This window comes from Littorina saxatilis, linkage group LG4 (assembly GCF_037325665.1).
Source record: "Littorina saxatilis isolate snail1 linkage group LG4, US_GU_Lsax_2.0, whole genome shotgun sequence".
NCBI lineage: Eukaryota > Metazoa > Mollusca > Gastropoda > Littorinimorpha > Littorinidae > Littorina > Littorina saxatilis.
The window spans coordinates 20013614-20034738 of NC_090248.1; the positions used below are offsets into that span (position 1 = coordinate 20013614).

At 39.2% G+C, this 21125-nt stretch overlaps 2 protein-coding genes across 6 annotated transcripts in view; both read left to right on the forward strand.

Moving 5' to 3' along the window:
* Positions 1-21125, forward strand: part of LOC138964183 (receptor-type tyrosine-protein phosphatase mu-like) — a 315123-nt gene that overhangs the window by 9736 nt on the left and 284262 nt on the right. The gene's annotated exons all lie outside the window — the stretch shown is intronic.
* Positions 1488-20161, forward strand: LOC138964177 (uncharacterized). Of its 2 annotated transcripts, none has more exons than XM_070336064.1 (4): positions 1488-1620; positions 11924-12023; positions 14305-14366; positions 18438-20161. In XM_070336064.1, the coding sequence occupies exons 1-4, from the start codon at positions 1515-1517 to the stop codon at positions 18773-18775; spliced, it is 606 nt and encodes a 201-aa protein (XP_070192165.1). In that variant the 5' UTR covers positions 1488-1514; the 3' UTR covers positions 18776-20161. The 2 variants fall into 2 exon arrangements, with proteins under 2 accessions (XP_070192165.1, XP_070192166.1); XM_070336065.1 differs by having other exon boundaries at positions 18471-20161.

Below are 21125 nucleotides of genomic sequence, written 5' to 3' on the forward strand. Positions count from 1 at the left end.
TAACTGACATTTTCCGGGAAATGTGCTGACATTTTAGTGTTACGATCTATTTTGTCTGGTAAAGCCTAAGGGAGATAATTTAAAAGAATCGAACGTGTTTTCAGATAGAGCACTTAATAACCTTGACAGTGATATGTAATATGCTGTGGCTTTTGTATGCTATGAACATATACAACTTGTTTGAAATCAGAGGCAACATTCTCACATTTTTTTGGACAAACTGTATGTTTACAGTTTTGCGGTAGTATTTGCAAAATTTGATGTTTTTTAACATTCACTTCCATCCTACAGTACAGGTAGGCCTTGCTTTGCAAAAGGAACGAGAACGTTTCGTCAGCGTCGTCTACAACCTGGTAGTGTCAACGTTGACGCAATATCTTCAATTGAAACTCAAAACGTCATCCACCAACAGTGGAACAGTCTTAGATAGAAAAGCGACCTTGACATTATGCATGGGTTCAACACCTTTGCCTCCTGGCAAACAGAAACTTCCGGGTTTAGATAAATTGACTCCCCAAAGAATTAAAATCAATGACAGAAACGAGTTAAAGTCTGTCGATTCGATTCGATAACTGGTGATAACACTACCATTACTGATGTCATCCATGATCTACATTCTGAATGCGAATTCAAAGCGAGCCAAAACTTCATTACACTGTTCTATTCCTTATGTTAAGTGTCACCATAGATTTAAGGAAAGAGTTTTCAAGTACCATAAAAATGCTAATATTGTTTCAGCTTAGGATGGGCATTGCCTAACTGACATGGCCCTCGCCTCTGTACCCAGCCCCAGTACTCTTATTGTTGTTTCATTATCAGAAGGTGCACACATGTCTACTGTCATAGTTCCATCATTAAGGTTACTTCAAGAGTACTTAACATTCCTTTAATCTCAACAGATTGTACACATCGGACGTTTGGACACAACTGTACAGAGCCATGCAGTGCAGGATGTGATGATGTGTGTGACAAGGTGTCAGTACACTGCACTTGCAAACCTGGCTGGCTGGGACCTGCTTGTGGTGCTCGTATGTTTTTAATGTTTCTGACCGAAAAGCACTATTCTGTACAAATACTAAGACACAAACACAAGGTTGTTTCATGTCCACATGGATGATGCATGCATAATTTTTTAAATGCAAAATAATTATAAACTGGAAGTTTGTAGTTTATTAATTTAGTTACTAAATAAATTTGTGAGTATAACCTATTCAAACAAACATCAGTTCGAAGTACGTCAGTGACTAAAAATCATTTGGAAAAAAGTTAGCTGAACAAGTTTGCTTTCTATATTTGTCATTTATTTGTCCTTCTTCGTATTATACGGCAGTCATTCTTTTTCTGTGGTGCTGATGTTGCTTTGAACCATTCTTGAATATTGAACAAAAACTATGAGAGATGCAGCTAATAAAGGCCCAGCTGTGAGATAGTCGGCTGGTTGTTTGCGTTAATGGCTCGTTAGTCCCCTAATTATTGGTTGTTGTAACTCAGAGTGTCCGGTGAAAACATACGGCATGAACTGCATGCAGAATTGCAGTGTCCACTGCAGTGACACTTGTGACAAGGCCACGGGACATTGTGCATGCAACAGAGGATACGGCTCTCCTTTGTGCTTGACAGGTGTGTATCTGCACATTGTATGCCACTGTCAGCATTAAACGATGAAAGAGGGCGCTTTGGGAGTTCCAAAGTTTTTTAAACACACATGTAAATAAATACAACTGGACATTGTGTAGGGTCTGTACGCCGTCAGCTGATGCACTAATGTTTTTATCCTGATGGCACAATTTACCCTACTGCCCCTTTTTACATTAAGTCAAGTTTTAACTAATCGTTTTAACATAGACTGGGAATTGAGACCAGAGTGGTGGAGTGGGTGTATATGTCTATATGTATGTGTTGAGCGATTCAGAGAAAAGTACTGGACCGATCTTCATGAAACTTCACATGACAATTCCTGCAAATGATAATCCCAGATGATGTTGTTCTTCATTTTTACATTTAGTCAAGTTTTGACTAAATGTTTTAACATAGAGGGTGAATCGAGACGAGGGTCGTGGTGTATGTGTGTCTGTGCGTGTGTGTGTGTAGAGCGATTCAGAGTAAACTACTGGACCGATCTTTATGAAATTTTACATGAGAGTTCCTGGGTATGATATCCCCAGATTTTTTTTCATTTTTTGGATAAATGTCTTTGATGACGTCATATCCGGCTTTTTGTAAAAGTTGAGGCGGCACTGTCACACCCTCATTTTTCAATAAAATTGATTGAAATTTTGGCCAAGCAATCTTCGACAAAGGCCGGACTTTGGTATTGCATTTCAGCTTGGAGGTTTAAAAATTAATCAATGACTTTGGTCATTAAAAATCCGAAAATTGTAATTAAAATTATATTTTTATAAAACGATTTAAAATTACGTTCGTCTTATTCTTCATTTTTTTCTGATTCTAAAAACATATAGATATGTTATATTCGGATTAAAAACAAGCTCTGAAAATTAAAAATATAAAAATTTTGATTAAAATTAAATTTTTGAAATCGATTAAAAACAATTTCATCTTATTCCTTGTCGGTTCCTGATTCCAAAAACATATAGATATGTTATGTTTGGATTAAAAACACGCTCAGAAAGTTAAAGCGAAGAGAGGTACAGAAAAGCGTGCTATGCAGCACAGCGCAACCGCTACCGCGCTAAACAGGCTCGTCAGTTTCACTGCTTTATGCACGAGCGGCGAACTACGGTCATTGTGAAAAAATGCAATGCGTTCAGTTTCATTCTGTGAGTTCCACAGCTTGACTAAATGTAGTAATTTCGCCTTACTCGACTTGTTAGATAAATGTCTTTAATGACGCCATTTCCGGCTTTCTTGTAAAAGTTGAGGCGGCACTGTCACAACCTTATTTTTCGATCAAATTGATTTAACTTTTGGTCAAGCAATCTTCGACGAAGCCTGGACAATATTGGATTGCATCTCAGATTAATCATTAAAATCTGAAATTTCTAATTAAAATTTTACTCTGAGTGATCGATCCAAAACAAATTGAATCATATTCTTTGTCATTTCCTGATACCAAAAACATATAGACATGTTATGTTTAGTTTAAATCAAGCCCAGAAAGTTAAAATAATAGAAAAAAAAGCATGCTTTCCTGTGAAGCGCGTACGCTATTGCGCTATACTGGCTTGTCACTTCAAGTAATCAACAAGCCGGCATACGCTTTCCACTTGAATGCCGTGTCTTTGCTTCCTTAGGCCGCGGGGTATCCACAAAGCTATTGTCTTCGTGACATAATAATAATAATAATAATAATAATGGTATTTATAGGGCGCAAATCCTAAAATAGTTCTAAGCGCCTTACAATCTAATTATGATCATCTTAATAACAGCAACAATACACAACATAAGCGCCTTAAATCAATCTTAAATATAATAATCTTAATAACAGCAACAATACACATTAAAAACAAATAAACTTTAAATAAATGGAAACACAATCACGTACACAATTCACAATTTAAATGAATCTATCGTTAACAACTACAGTCTCAGATGTTCGCTACACATAATGATGGGACACTTTCCCACACGCACACACACACACGCCTTTTTATAAATACCATATTTTCGTTAATATTACTGATTCTGAAGATTGCAGGTATCAATTCTGTATGTAATCTCCCTCAGCTGGGACCTGCTTGTGATGCTGGTATGTTTTTATTGTGTGTTATGAAGAAGAACAGAGAGACTATTCTAATCTTAAATACATATATATATATATATATATACAAACGTAAAACAATTACAAAAGATAAGCATGACAGTAAAAAAATAAATAATTTTTTTTTTTAAAAAGCAGAAAAACTATTCACATGACTATATACACGTTGTTGGCTATGCATACATTCTTGCGTTATGAAACACTGATGCTTTATGGACAGATATGATCAATCTATACATATAATAAAAGAGAGTGTCTGTCTGTGTGTCTGTCTGTCTGTCTGTCTTCTTAAATACATATATATATATATATACAAACGTAAAACCTTTTCAAAAGATAAGCATGACAGTAAAAAATAAAAATAAAAATAAAAATTTAAAAAAATTAAAAAAGGCAGAAAAACTATTCACATGACTATATACACGTTGTAGGCTATACATACATTCTTGCGTTATGAAACACTGATGCTTTATGGACAGATATGAGTAATCTATCTATACATATAATAAAAGAGAGTGTCTGTCTGTGTGTCTGTCTGTCTGTCTGTCTGTGGTCGCCATACCTCTGAGATGGCAAGAGGCAGGAACAAGATAGTGTGCACGTACACTCCCTAGGTGCCGCAGATGTGCACCTGGGTTTTAGTTTCTTGATTCACTGTTTCCTTTCTCAGATTATGGACCTCCCATTTATTGAATACAGCCTATATGGTGCAAGACCAGTTCAGTGCCTACTGTTCACCTGTAGCAAGCACATCATGCCAGTGATATTAGAGACTCGCTGTTGCTCCTATGAGGGGAAGAAATGAAGAATGAAAAATTAACTGGACAGTTCCGGAAATTTCTAGAAGGTAAGGGAGATAACTGTTCACCTGTAGCAAGCACATCATGCCAGTGATATTAGAGACTTGCTATTGCTCCTATGAGGGGAAGAAATGAAGAATGAAAAATTAACTGGACAGTTCCGGAAATTTCTAGAAGGTAAGGGAGATAACTCTTTTTGGTCTGTGGTCGCCATACCTCTGAGATGGCAAGAGGCAGGAACAAGATAGTGTGCACGTACACTCCCTAGGTGCCGCTGATGTGCACCTGGGTTTTAGTTTCTTGATTCATTGTTTCCTTTCTCAGATTATGGACCTCCCATTTATTGAATACAGCCTATATGGTGCAAGACCAGTTCAGTGCCTACTGTTCATCTGTAGCAAGCACATCATGCCAGTGATATTAGAGACTTGCTATTGCTCCTATGAGGGGAAGAAATGAAGAATGAAAAATTAACTGGACAGTTCCGGAAATTTCTAGAAGGTAAGGGAGATAACTCTTTTTTGTCTGTAGCAAGCACATCATGCCAGTGATATTAGAGACTTGCTATTGCTCCTATGAGGGGAAGAAATGAAGAATGAAAAATTAACTGGACAGTTCCGGAAATTTCTAGAAGGTAAGGGAGATAACTCTTTTTTGTCTGTAGCAAGCACATCATGCCAGTGATATTAGAGACTTGCTATTGCTCCTATGAGGGGAAGAAATGAAGAATGAAAAATTAACTGGACAGTTCCGGAAATTTCTAGAAGGTAAGGGAGATAACTCTTTTTTGTCTGTAGCAAGCACATCATGCCAGTGATATTAGAGACTTGCTATTGCTCCTATGAGAGGAAGAAATGAAGAATGAAAAATTAACTGGACAGTTCCGGAAATTTCTAGAAGGTAAGGGAGATAACTCTTTTTTGTCTGTGGTCGCCATACCTCTGAGATGGCAAGAGGCAGGAACAAGATAGTGTGCACGTACACTCCCAAGGGGCCGCAGATGTGCACCTGGGTTTTAGTTTCTTGATTCATTGTTTCCTTTCTCAGATTATGGACCTCCCATTTATTGAATACAGCCTATATGGTGCAAGACCAGTTCAGTGCCTACTGTTCACCTGTAGCAAGCACATCATGCCAGTGATATTAGAGACTCGCTATAATTGCTCCTATGAGGGGAAGAAATGAAAAATGAAAAATTAACTGGACAGTTCCGGAAATTTCTAGAAGGTAAGGGAGATAACTCTTTTTTGTCTGTGGTCGCCATACCTCTGAGATGGCAAGAGGCAGGAACAAGATAGTACATCATGCCAGTGATATTAGAGACTCGCTATTGCTCCTATGAGGGGAAGAAATGAAGAAAGAAAAATTAACTGGACAGTTCCGGAAATTTCTAGAAGGTAAGGGAGATAACTCTTTTTTTGTATCCAAACAAAGGAGGTAAAGCTAATGATAATGGGATAGCGAGCGTCTTAAATTGCTACAGGGCTCCGCTTACTCCCGGGCGAAGCCGGGCTTAACTGCAAGTATGAAAATAATCAGAACGAAGTCTTCCATCACTGAGCCAATACACACACACACACACACACACACACACACACACACACACACACACACACACACACACACACACACACACAACACACACACACATAAGAGAGAGAGAGAGAGAGAGAGAGATCAAATCAAATCAAATCAAATCAAATCAAATTTTATTTTACGAGGGTTGTGGCATAAGCAATATAAACGAGCTTCTTTTCAACCAGCCCTCACCCAGAGAGGGACTATTCTAATCTTAAATACATATATATATATATATATATATATAAACAAACGTAAAACAATTACAAAAAATAAGCATGACAGTAAAAAAATTATTAAAAAAATTAAAAAGAAAAACTATTTACATGGCTATATACACGTTGTAGGCTATACATACATTCTTGCGTTATGAAACACTGATGCTTTATGGACAGATATGATCAATATGAAAATAATCAGAACGAAGTCTTCCATCACTGTGACTTTTCGTAATTTGACATTAAATGTAATGAGAGGTGTTTTTTGAAAGTATTGAGACTTGTTGGGACTCGAACTGATTCCGGGAGAGAATTCCACAAAACGCTGCCAGAATAAGCTAAACTTGATTTAAAGAGATCTATCCGCGGAATGGGGACGTTGAATTTTCGGCTTGGTTTGGCTTTAAATTTTGTAATGAAAGCACTCGGTGCATGGCCGGAAAGGATTTTGTGAAGGAGCACGCCTTTATTTGATTTAAATCTTTCTTTTAAGGGCAAAATCTTAAGTTTTTTATAATCGTCGAAAACAAGACTGGATTGTTTTAATTGAACTGAATTAGTGCTCGTCTGTGTAGACTGTACAGTGGTTTTAAAATGGCTGGCTGAGTCCCAGATGGTCGAACAATAATCCGTGATGGTTTGTATGTATGCATTATAAAATAATAACTTTGAGTGTGGATCAAGAAAGTGCTTTATTCTGTTCAACAAATATATTTTCCTCGACATGGTTTTACACAACGATCTAACATGATGGGTCCAAGATAAATTATTATCGATATTTACTCCCAAAACTTTGTGATCTCCTACTTCCGCTATTGCATCGTTGCCAATTAATAAGGAATGAGGATTATTCTTGATGTTTTGTCTTTTTTTGCCTTGTTGTAATTAACATGTATTTGGTCTTTTGGGGGTGAAGACTCATGTGGTTATATTTCGTCCAATTAATGAGATCATCTACACTGTTCTGCAATGATAAATAAACTTTGTCTAATTTTTTATCAGAAGTGTGTATGGTCGTATCATCAGCAAATAGTTCACAATCATCATTAACACTAAAAGGAAGATCGTTAATATACAGAGAGAAAAGAAGTGGCCCAAGGACAGAACCCTGGGGGACTCCATATAACACCGGTCTTTTACTTGACATAGTGGAATTCACGCAGACGGATTGCTCTCGTCCGGCTAAGAAAGATGAGAGGAGGCATAGGGTTTCTTCTTCTTCTTCTCGATCGCTCAGACAGGGACTCCGGAACTTTTGATGAAGTCTGCAGTACAGCGAAGACTCTGCAGGGTGCCGAAGATCTTCTCCTGAACTGGTGTGTCAGCAGACCATGTTTCTGCTCGTAGTTTCTGGTGGATTGGAGCATAGGGTTTGGGGTGACAATCTATACTCAGCTAATTTTCTTAAAAGTAACTCATGATTAATGACGTCGAATGCTTTTGCAAAATCGACGAATAGGACACCACAGAGTTCATTATTATTAATGTTGCTAAGCAAGTTTTCAAGAAGGTTTATTAATGCTGTGTGGCACGAATGATTTTCTCTGAAGCCTGACTGATTTGAATGAATAAGGTCGTATTTCTTCAAATGTGCGGCCAAGTGTGTATATATGTGTTTTTCAAGTGGTTTGGATAAAACAGGAAGAATCGAGATTGGTCTGTAATTGGCGGGGTCAGAAGAATTACCTGATTTGAATAGCGGGATTACTTTTGCCTCCTTTAATTTGGCGGGAAAGTCAGATTTGTCCAGGCACAAGTTGTAAACGTATGTCAGAGATTCTGCAATAAAAGGGGCAGACAACTTCAAAATTTTCCCATCAAGATTATCTAGACCATGAGTACCAGTTTGTTTTAAGCATATCAGATAATGGAAGACTTCGCTCACAGATAACAGGGGGATGTCTAAATTATGTGTAATATTTTTTTAAACACAAAACTGTTTCAACTTGTCCAGATTATTCTGTTTTGATCTATCATTTGTGATTATTTTTTCAACAATAGAAGTGAAATGAATGTTAAGATCATCCGCAGGTACATCAATGACAGAAGATTTTACGGTTTCTTTACGTGTCAACTGGTTGATCACTTTCCAGATGGCTTTTGAGTTTTGTTTCGTATTTGATGCAGCGAGCTCACGGTAATATTTTTTGCGAGCAGCACGTTTCATGGACGTTACTTCGTTTCTCTGCTTTCTGTACTCTTCTTCTCTGCCATTACGTTTAAGAAAATCGCGGTGATTAATCGCACATTGAATGTCGTGTGTAAGCCATTTTGGTTTTGGGTGTTGCTGCACACGAGAGGTTCTGAATGGTGCATGTTTATCATATACTTTTATAAACAAGTTGTACCATAATTCAAATGCTTCATCGGGGTCAGTATGATTATAAATTATTGAAAAATCTGTACAACTTAAATCAGAAAGAAATGATTCTTTATCAAGTTTTGAAAATAGCCTATACGTTATGAATTTATGCTTTCGTTTGGGGATTCTAACCCCTTTTTTCGACCATGTGAGGCATATTGGAAAGTGATCACTACAACCAATACTTGGAACTGAGGTTTCAATAATGTTAGCCTGGGTTGACACACATATATGGTCTATAAGCGTAGATGAGGTAGCTGTAACTCTTGTTGGAATCGTTACTAATTGTTGTAAATTATGAAAGGATAACTTTTCCATCCAGCACTTGTTGGGTTTCAGGAGATCAAGATTAAAATCGCCCAAAACTATAATTTCTCTGGATTCAAGGCTGACAGTGTCCATCATGTTATCGAAATTATCAAACCAGTTAACATGTTCAGCTGGATTCCTGTAGCAGAAACCGGTCAAGACTGGCGCTGATTTACGCAATTTTAATTCCAGCCATATTGTTTCAACCGAATGCTGCTCTAAGTGATGAAGTCTATGAAACGTTAAGGACTCGTGGATATAAACAAGCAAACCAGTTTCTTTTGTTGATGATGGATCTCGACGTACGACATTATATCCTTCAATCTTAACTTCCACATCTGTGATATTGCTGTTAAGTCTCGACTCAGAGAGTCCAAAAATGTGAAAATATTTGCCTGAGTTGAGAAGAATAGCTGCTACCTCATCAAGCTTATTTATGGCATGATTAATATTCAAATGTCCAACTCTTAGACCGTCTTTAACAGGCCAGGAATTCGTAGATACAGTCATGGACTTATTAAACAGTACACAATGAAAACAATCTCTGTAAGAGAAAATGAGTGAGTAGGAATCTCGTAGAATACACAAAAACAAAACAATTCAAATTAATCTAGAAAACAAAGTTTAAAAAAAGAAGAACAAAGATGTATGCACTGTAAAGGCAGGAATCTGCAAGAAATGCACAAGCAATTCGATAAACTCGATCGTACTTCAACCGTCACAGAAAAGTCAAATTTCCAATGCTTCAAGGCGCTGGTGGTAATGCTGAAGAGTTAGAGGCAATCACAGTACAGACACGGATTGACCGACACAACAACGCACGTATTGAGTACAAGTCATGCGCACGGGCAGAACAGTTGAACCTGCCAGGCCAATTATATGCTTGTCACAGGTTACGTTATGATCGCTAAAACAAAGGGTACTCAGTTAAGTTATTGTCCACAATACTTTTTCGCGAAAATACGGATAATTGAGCGAAACACACTGATAGTTAGGTACCGAATATGCGTACCATTCACACAACTGATGAAGATGATCACTGTCGCTTGGTGGACTATCCTAGCGGTAGTCCGATGAACTCACCAAGACGATGTTCCAGCAACAGACTCTTTGTTCAGAGCCGCTCTCTCTCTCTCTCTCTCTCTCTCTCTCTCTCTCTCTCTCTCTCTCTCTCTCTCTCTCTCTCTCTCTCTCTCTCTCTCCCTCACACACACACACACTGACACACACACACACTCACACACACAAAAACCCACATTGTTAAACACTCCAGTGTCAGTACATTGGTTGAGGTTGTTGTAGATGCAAGAAGTAATTCCACAGTGCAGGATGCCAGGGTGGATACATCATAGGTGGTGGAAGAGGGCGGTACAGAGGGGCCATTGCGTGCGCCCCGTTAGCTTGCAGCGGCGACATCATGGGGTGCGCGTGGCCAGGGAAGGCAGCCATCCGTTGAGGAGGAGGCTGTGACCAGGCATGGTCAGCATACCCAGCATCGGCGTGGCGGACAGCTGACAATGGAGGTGGCAGAGTGTAGATTGGCGGGGCAGCAGAGCGTTGCTGATGGTACTCGGGCAGCTGCTGCATCACGGGGTCGTCTCGCAGCTCAGCACTGAGCTGAACACTGGGCGCTAACGGCACGGCGCTGGTGACTGAAGTGTGGTGGGCGTGGCTGGGAGGGTGTTGGGGGTGGCTGGTGGGTGGGCGACAGTGACCAGCCTGGGTGTGGTCATGAATCAACAGGGGATATTCCTCCTGAGACACGAGGGGAGGAGGGCGCTCGTGAACATTGCTCCCCATGGAATGATGCATCTGGCGTTTTGGATCGCCGGTCCGTGGTTGTTGATTCCCGTCATTGCCTGGGCCAAACAAATTTTCGGCAATACGGGCTGTTCCTTTGGGGCTGGGATGAAGTACGTCTCTGTATAGCGCTAGGCGTGGAGCCCCGCTATCTGTTGTGAAGATGTTGTCATGCGAGACGAATGCAACCCCAAGTCTACCACACACTTTGCTTAGCGCATCGTTAGAAAGGCGTATGTTTGCATTGAGGGGTGACCGGCCTTTAGCAGGGAGGATGGCGGAGGCACAGAGTGACGCGTGAGGAAACACTCGCCTGCATTCCTTGACCAGATCTGTCCACGTATTGCCGTCGACTGGGGAATGCTTACATGTGTTCGAAAGAGAGAGAGAGAGAGAGAGAGAGAGAGAGAGAGAGAGAGAGAGAGAGAGAGAGAGAGAGAGAGAGAGTATTAGGAGATTGATGTATATATGAATTGTAAGTTGATATGATTTGCACCGAGAGTTTGAAGTTATTTTTAAGGAATTACTTTTATTTACTATTTTTACTGTATATCAATGTTTCATGTTGTTCTATGTCATGCTGTATGTGTGTTGTCATATATATACGCACGACAAACACATTTCTCTGTTGAAACAATAAAGTCGTCTAGCTATGTCTATGTCTATGTCTATGAGACACTGGCCATAGAGAATGATGAAGGTGTTATATCTTATGTCAGTAGTCAACCTATAGAAACATTTTAAACAAATATTTGAGGCTTTTATATATGAATTCGTGCTTTGTGCTCAACTTTACAATACGTTTTTATTGTTGAAAGTGTAGCAGATATTTGTATATCCTTGTTTGTGATGTACTTGTCGTTGGTCAGTACAGTAAATGACTAAGGATACAATTGTTGCAGAGGAAAAGTGGTTAAATCCGTGACGGAGACACCTTCTAAAGTGTACCTATTCATCAATTCATCATCTATTTATGTATCTGTTTATTCATGTATGTATCAAATATTAATCAATAGATTGATTTGTCATATTATTTAGTTGTCTATTTACTGTGTTGCTATTGCATTCAATTGCCATTTTACAGTGTTTTTTAATGTCAGTCATTGTTTTATTTATGTATTTATTATTCACACAGGAGAAGAGCCGCCTTCCACCACAGGGTTCCCAGTTGGTGCAGTGGTTGGCTCTGTATGTGCACTGGTTGTGCTTGTCATTGTGGCTGTTTTCCTCGTTAGGTGAGTACTACGTATAATGCTCGATACTTATATGTGAGTTGTTCTTCAGTACTGGTGACAGAAAGGGGGAAAAGTGGTCAAAATTCAAATCTCTAGTTTTGTTTTTGAAATATTGCTTTTCATAAAGCAGAAATACTGTAGTATCTGTTGTACATAAGAAAAAATCACTGGTTCACATGGTTCCTACATAATCTAACTTTTAAAGCTGGTTCTTGTGTGTCTGTGTGTATGTTTGTATGATGACGATAGGACCCGAAACGGCTGCAGGGATTGAGACAGGAATTGAAGAGAATGTTCTTTGCCACTCGAGTCGTGTCATAAGGTACTTTTGGAATAGCAAATTTGAAAGGATTCTTAAAAAAACGGCGGAAAACATTATATACCCTGTGAGCTATCGAGGATCCTCCCCGTCTGGGCTGTCGAAACATGGTCTTGTTAAAAGACGTTTTCAAATGCGGTTAACGGGGAGATACACTCGAAGCACATTTAGCGAAGTTATGTTGTCAAATCATCAAAGATCAACATTTCACTACACGGATCGATGCACACAGTCGAAATAGATGTGACTTTCACACGACCGAAGACTACTTACTAGCAGACGACAAGATCTAAATATTTAGATCAGTGTAAGAGCAATCCGTTGAAGAACAGTTACTCCGCTTATTCGTCTTCAGTTAAGCTTATTTCCCCTGCCATAAGTTTCCTTGCAGATCTGCAGTCGCGTAGTGAAATGAACTAGTGTCATCGGAAGATTCTTCTCAGTCAATGATCAAAGCACAGTAAGTTCTATGCTGACAAAAGTCACTTTCGGACAACACGACGATTGACTTAATTTATGAGCCCAAAGGTAACAATATCGACAAGAATGTACGCATTTGACATTAAATGAAACATTCATAGACAGTTTCCAACTCACCAGATCTGCCAAAGAGCCGTCATTCGTGAAAAAACGATGATTTTAATCAGACAGGTATCGGAAACAAGCCATGGTCACCTGCGTTATTCCTTCCAAGGCGACGTGACGGCGCCACATTTGTTTGTTTATGGCTGTTTATCGCGAAACAACACAGTTGAAATTTGTGTGTAAAATACCACAAATTTGTGGTGAATCAGTTCGTCATCTGCGTTTCGATTGTAATTAAGTCAGATTGGAGTTACTTTGAATCGAAGGCGAGGGTAACCTGCGTTATTTGTGGGACATCGTGAACAAATTTGATTGCAATATTTTATACAGAAAGTAAATTTCAATGATTCTGGCTCAGACTTGTAGATCTGTTATGCAGTGTGTTGGTAGTGTATCTGCTTTTCTGCTATGAAGCTCATTTGGAGTGATACGCTGATCGAAGTGGGGTACCCTATGTGGGACATCAGCCGTATGCAGATTACGCCTCAGAACACTCTCGCATTTCACAAAGACAACAATAATTTGCAACATTTCAAGAACTGCATCAGTTTTATTAGATACTATTTCAACAACAACAGCACAAACACGACTATTATCAACAACACAGAACGGGAGGTAAGTCTTCAAAGACGCACCAAGTGTGCGTTCCCGTTTTTGGACGCCATTTTTGCTGGCATTTTCACAGTAAATCTTAATATTTCCATATCTATTGAATGATTTTGGTATTTTCTTTGATTGTGCCGATTCTCCTATCCCTCTGGCATGTACTGGGTGCTTTGTGACCAGTTTCTGCCCTAGACTGTATTGAAAAATGCGTCCGTGTGAGCTGACCCCCACTTGTGACCAGTAGCAAAGAACAACTCATATAGTAATGTTAAAAACAAGGACAGATTCATAGGCATGACCTGTCTTCTGTTACAGTCAAAAGCCGAGTGTTATTGTTGCTGTCTTACAGATGTAGCTTCTTTTCTGACCTAGTCGCGTGTTATTTTATTCTGGCGATTCTCTGTCACTTATCTAGAGATGACTTACCCTAGCCTATATTCACATCAACCACACATATACTCACACACAGACACAAACACACACACACACACACATACACACACACACACAAACACACTCACACATATACACACACACACACACACACACGCGCGCGCGCGCGCGCATATGAATACCTCGCAATATATTAGTCCAATTAACCGTTCTCAAAGGGATTATCGAGTGCTTATAACTATCCTCTGACAGTGCGGTTTCAACCGTTTGTTTGCATTCGAAAAATAAGAACTGTTATAAATATAGTATCATAGCAATAATAGTATCATAATTATAGTTTCATACTATAATGATTTGTCCATACCATGTGCCCTGCAGATGGTTGAGGTCACGATCCCTTGTAAACAAGGAAGAAAGGGCAACAGACGCTGCTTCTCACGGTATGATGAATTGTAATTGTGTGTCTTCTTTCATGGAATGTGTCATATATACTACTATCTCGTCAACCATTTGATTTTGGCTATGGTGTTTGATAGGTCATTTCCTCGTTATAGTATCTGTAACCTTAAGATTGATTTGCAAAAGCAGTTGTGTATGGAACGCCAGATACGCAATGTCCCCGCGGACTTTTGAGCTTTTCTCGTCGTTGATTGGTCAGAAATTCCGCCTGAACTTTTAATGTCCTCGCGCATTTCCGGCCGGAATTCCGCCTGGAATTCTGCCCGGACTTTCGAGCTATACTCGTCTTTGATTGGTTAAAATGTCCGCGCGCAATTCCGCCCGGACTTTTATCGGGAACGCTCGTATATGGGTTCGGCACTTTCCGCGCGGAGTTTTAGATCGAGAAATTTAAAAAAGTTGAAACGGAAGAGAATCGGATCGAGGTTAAAATGTCCTCGCGCAATTCCGCCCGGACTTTTATCACAAACGTTCGGCACTCAATTTGCACGGACTTTTAGATAGAGACATCAAGATTGGAAGAGAGTCGGATCAAAGAATCAACATTAATCGCGCACGCGCGTGTGTAAGTGTGAACACAGCTATTTCATGGAAGCGGTTCTTGCAAACTGTACACACTTCAGAAAAGTACTCATGAGTTGTTTCCCTTGATTCAAATAAATGATTTTGACTGACTGAACACAGATAATTCTGACCTTTTGTGCATCGGTTTGATTTGTCCAATATTCTTTTTTTCTGTGAGCGTGTATCATAATCGCGCGCACACACACACACACACACACACACACACACACACACACACACACACACACACTTATAAACACTTATAAACACACACACACACACACACACGCACACACGAACACACACGCACATCTGAAACGCTGCCTCATCCCCCACCTAACCCTCTCCCCAATTTGGAAAAAGAAATAAATATAATTTGTAACAGTATTTTCTGACGCCCGAGCAGATATTCTCGGAACAAGGTTGTTCTTTGTGACCTTGGTCTTGACGGAAAAATCTAGCAGTCTGATGAGTAACGAATGGCGCATGAAATGAGTCATTTGTGTCGTTTTACACCTCTTTTTCCAGTTCTACTTTGAAAGGATGCCGCATATGTATAACAACTGTCCTTCCTTTGCGCTCTTTTAAGTCAAAAAAGGTCTGACAAGGCCTTTTCGTCGAATGACAAATATACATACCCTTACTTGAATAAAATGCCATACCAGCCAAAAATAAACCAGAAAATACATCTCTGACAACAAAAACAACAACAACAACAACTCAATTCATGTCAACAACAACAACAACAACAACAACAACAACAACAACACAATTCATGTCTGCAAAGGAAGCAGGACAGTTGCTGATTTCAGTACATATCTAAAGAAGTAGATGCCCATATACTATATGATATAGCGAGCAAAATTGCGTACAAATCTGTCTAAAATCTGTATTTTTCTGTTTAATTTCACATTCTGCCTGTAAGAAAATGTCTTCTTAACGCACCTATGAAAATGGGTCTTGGCAATGATCGCATTCACATCTTGCACCATAAACAGCGCAACATCCATTGCTATTTGTAATCCTGCGTTTTGAAGAATTTGAGTGATCGCTCTTGATTTCAAAGCAATTACATATGAGTGTCCGGTAAATTCCCATTCCATGTTTTTAGTGAATAGAGAATAGCTCGAAAGTCCGGGCGGAATTCCGACCGGAATTCCATCCGGAATTGCGCGAGGACAATAAAAGTTCGGCCGGGATTTTTGACCAATCAACGACGAGAAAAGCTCAAAAGTCCGCGCGGAATTCCGGCCGGAATTCCGCGGGGATATTGCGTATCTGGCGTTCCATAGTTGTGATGTATGCTATCATGAACCGATACCTTAGCTTTAATTTACTGGAAGCAAAAAGTAACTTGCCATTAGTTCAAATCTCAATAAACAACGGGAAGAATGGTTTATTCTATTTTAACTTATTGTCATTGCCGTTTTTAATTCAAAGATATCCTGCAAAGACATTTAGTGACTATTTCTTGAAATAGGATACCACAAGTATCGGTGTTCTGTATAATAATTCAGAAACAATAAAAGAAAAGTTAAGTGCAATCAATTGAAAAAAAAGGCTATCACATATCTGTTCTACACAGGTATATTCATTTTATAACTTGATATCGTCAACATGTTATGTCTTGTCAAGCGTGTTAGGTGATAACCCTGTGTGATGCAGACAAATCTAAATGCGTTTGATTCATGTGTTACACGTCAACAACAAAAAAACATGTTATATTCCAGAAATAATCCGACACATAACTTTCACGCATCCTGAAAGAATAGACAGGTATAAAACTATGGTGCAATAGTGCTGACGTTTTGGAGCTTTATAAACAGATATAGAAATCTTAATTCCAGACTTTACTTCGCCTATTTAAAAACACAAAACAACCACAGTTTCAGTCAATGATCATATTTTATAAAGGTCTGTTCTTTTGTGAGATGTATGCAGGTTTAACTACGACTTTAAGTAGAAAGGGCACTGGGAACAGATGAGATTATCAGTTAGTGGATGAGAGTGAACTCACTTCGTTTACAGAAAACTGACTAAAGCAGTTGTCTGCTTGCACAGACGTTAGTAACGCTCGTTTCGTTCAGTCACGTTTAAACTGGTTCAAACTATCGCACTTGAAACATACATGTATGTTTATACAAATTTAAGCGATATTTGCAACTGTCATATCTTAACCAAGCCAGGATACAACGCCAAGAGCGAGGCCTTTCTTCATCAGTAGCGGTTACTGATTATCTCTTTGACATATAACATCAGGACAACACACGATTACAAATGACTTGTTTATGACGAATATACAATTGTCCTATCAACCTTTTTTCAGTCCCGTTTCAACCGGTTCAGAATCTATAAAAACATCGACATAAAATTCAAGCAGTATAATTTGACAAGACTGGGTTGTTGTCCTTCAAGCTGTTTTCTTTCGCAATTGTCTGATCTTGCTACACTCACTCTTAAACATTTAATTTGGAAGTTTGAAGAAACAGCACCAACAAGAATATTCTGATCAGTATTTGCTGATGAGAGTTAAAATGACGCAAAATGGAATTGGTGTCCAAAATGGCGTCCAGAAAGGAATCGTCAACACCAACTCTGTTTGAAGCAATGCTTCTACTTTTTTTAAACAACGGGTTTTGTGTTACTTGTGTTTGTATGTAAAGATTAAATAGACCAAAGAACTGTTGATGCACGTTGTAGGCTTTGTGCATCTAATAATTGAAAACGCCTGCCGTGTCCCATTTCTGTTGGCTTACAAACCCGCAGGTCTTCTACACCATGAAGTCATCACGGTAACTTTGATCTCATATTGTCAAAATCCAGACTTAAATACCTAAATGTGATTGAAAATCTCAATCTCAAATTGTTCAGGAAACAATGGCCTTTTAATAGCCGTGTCCCCCACACGCTAGTTATCCATCAATTATTAAACTTCGACATTGATGAAACGATTGAAAAGAACACCTGGCCGGTTGACATGACACACACATTGGAAACAGCACAGAGACTGATGACATAGTCAATAAACATTCTTCAAAAGATAATGGGTAGTCAAACAAAATATGTGACGCACCCCACTGATAAAGTGCATAACACGCCAGTTACTTCCCATTGTTCAGTTGCCTCGACAATTCTCATCGAAGTGAACCAAGGAGATTTGCGTTCATTATCATTGATCTACAATTTCTACTTTCTTGGTTATTTGCGTAAACCTCAATTTCCCTTCTCTGTCTTTGAATTCTTGCTGGGTATTTTTGGGAGCCCGGCCTGCATTGTAAACATCAATACCTTGATTCGAGACAGGAAATAATCTTGCATCGGTCCAAGTTAGCGATATTCGTTTAAGTGACGTTAAAAACAACAAAAAACATTTTGATTCATGAGATTGTCACGTGATACTTAAGGGTAAACATCATCCGTTGGATTAATAACTTTCAAGATGAATTGCAACGGGCACTCAGTTATGTTTTTTGCCTGTTTATGCACAGAAACTGTCTCAACACAGAACTCTTCATTGTCAGATCACAGAAACCCGGTAACACTGTCGCCCATCCAGTCAGACAATGTTTACGAAGCAGTGGAAGGCGAAGTTAACCACGGATACGTCAACTCCCAACAGGCCAACAACCCATCAGAGTGCTCTTCTGCAATCCCAGCAAATGTGTTGGAGGTGGAGTCTAGCGGAGAGCTTCCTATGGAATCTTCAGCTCCCTCCAACGACCAGCCCAATGAAATCGTGGACCGTGACCGTGAAAACACGTACGAAAAACCACGGATGTACGTGAACACTGGAGATCATCACGTGTACAGTGACCTCAACATTTGAAACAACAATTTGGTAAAAAAGAGATCACAGGCAGAACGATTTTTACTACAACGCATTTGACCCGCTAATGCAATATCATTAACAATGGCAGATTGACATTGATGTAAATCGCAACACGCTTTAAATAATATGTCAGGTAGTCACGGTTGTAAACTGGTGTATGCTTTCAAAATCAAATATTAATGCTAGTTGTTGGTGAAATACAAACACATTATTCGAATACAAACGATGAATTATAATTCATAATAAAAACAATTTGGAATGTCATCACAAAAATGAACTCACTCAGCTGATGTCAGTCTGGATCTTACTGATTCATGAAATTGCGGCAAGAAGATAGCAGTGCGATTTGATATAGGGTACACACATGGAACTGAGACCTAAGCTAATGGGCACAATAAACCATCTCTCTCTCTCTCTCTCTCTCTCTCTCTCTCTCTCTCTCTCTCTCTCTCTCTCTCTCTCTCTCTCTCTCTCTCTCTCTCTCTCTCTCTCTCTCCACAGTGATGGAAGACTTCGTTCTGATTATTTTCATATTGATCATATCTGTCCATAAAGCATCAGTGTTTCATAACGCAAGAATGTATGTATAACCTACAACGTGTATATAGTCCTGTGAATAGGTTTTCTGCCTTTTTATTACACCCCCGGTATAGGGGTGTGTATAGGTTTCGGTCGATGTGTTTGTTTGTTTGTTTGTTTGTTTGTGTGTTTGTGTTCGCATATAGATCTCAAGAATGAACGGACCGATCGTCACCAAACTTGGTGAACAGGTTCTATACATTCCTGAGACGGTCCTTACAAAAACACACGGTTAGGGAGTTATTGGTGGATTAAAATTATACAAGGACTTATAGAGGGACATCTTAATGGTCAAAGGGAAATAACCATTCTCACTCAGTCACTGCCACCAACTGAGAACGTTATTTCCCTTTGACGGGGGTGTTTTTCCTACCTCGGAGGAATTTCTTGTTTTTTTTATTTTTTACTGTCATGCTTATCTTTTGTAATTGTTTTACGTTTGTATATATATGTATTTAAGATTAGAATAGTCCCTCTCTGGGCGAGGGCTGGTTGAAAAGAAGCTCGTTTATATTGCTTATGCCACAACCCTCGTAAAATAAAATTTGATTTGATTTGATTTGATTTGATTTGATCTCTCTCTCTCTCTCTCTCTCTCTCTCTCTCTCTCTCTCTCTCTCTCTCTCTCTCTCTCTCTCTCTCTCTCTCTTCATTCTCAATTCACTTCACACAATTGGAGAGACCAGACAAAAATATATGCTCCCCTGCCTCGTATAGATCTTTCCAAATCTAGCCTATTTTCGGGAACTAATCTTTGGAATTCACTTCAAAGCGTTCTCAAACATTTCGTCAATGCCGAGACTTTTAAAGACATATAATTTTTATTCCTTATTGATGGCACATTTCGTTCTCACTTTGCCTGAGCATGTTTATATTTCTAATGCCTTGTTTTTATTCTACCTTCCATACGTTTCAGTCATAAATGTACTTCATTAATTTCATGGCATGTCTTATGTAAATGTGCTAAATGGTTATTACTTGCAACGTTGTTGTCCCTTTTACACTATTCCTCAATTGACGAAGATTGTTTTTCCTCTGAACTGTGTACGTGCTTTCGGTTGTTCGAAACTTGTGTTCATTATGCATTTGATAATAATATAAGATGTTTGATGGGTTGTTGACAGACCAGTTTTTTTGTCGGTTCGAGGTGGAGCATATCGTCTTTTGTTTCATATTTATTGACCAAGGCCGAAGGCCGCGGTCAATAAATATGAAACAAAAGTCGATTATGCCCCCCGAGGACCGACAAAAAAAGCTGATCTGACAACAAACCTCCAAACATCGTTTTTGTCATCATTTTGGTAGTGAGAAAATAAGTGCACAATCAACACAGGGAGCCATGCTTTGAAACACGAGTATCGTTTTGATAACCACACGAGTTCCGTTTTGATAATCACTGGCAATCAAAGCTGGCGTGTGAAAGCAACTTTCTGTGTTTTTGAGTTCATAAAATGTTGGGATGAATATGTCAGGTTTGAGGATGCACAGTTCTGTAGGTTCATCTCGGTATTCCACCCCCTCGGCTTTCAGTTGTAAATATTAAGCTTAGTGATCGAATGTGGAAGCTACGTTGGGTCAAAGGTCACAGAAGATTTGCGTCGTGCAGCGAAGGAAAGAATCGCGATCTTGTTTCCGACTCAGTGCATCTTTGTTTTTCATTAGACCTGTCATTCTGCTTGCTCCATGACACATTTGTCATCATTTTCACGAGTTTTCATTCACAAGCACCTGGGAAATAAATCTCATGTTCCCCAGGCAATAAATCCCC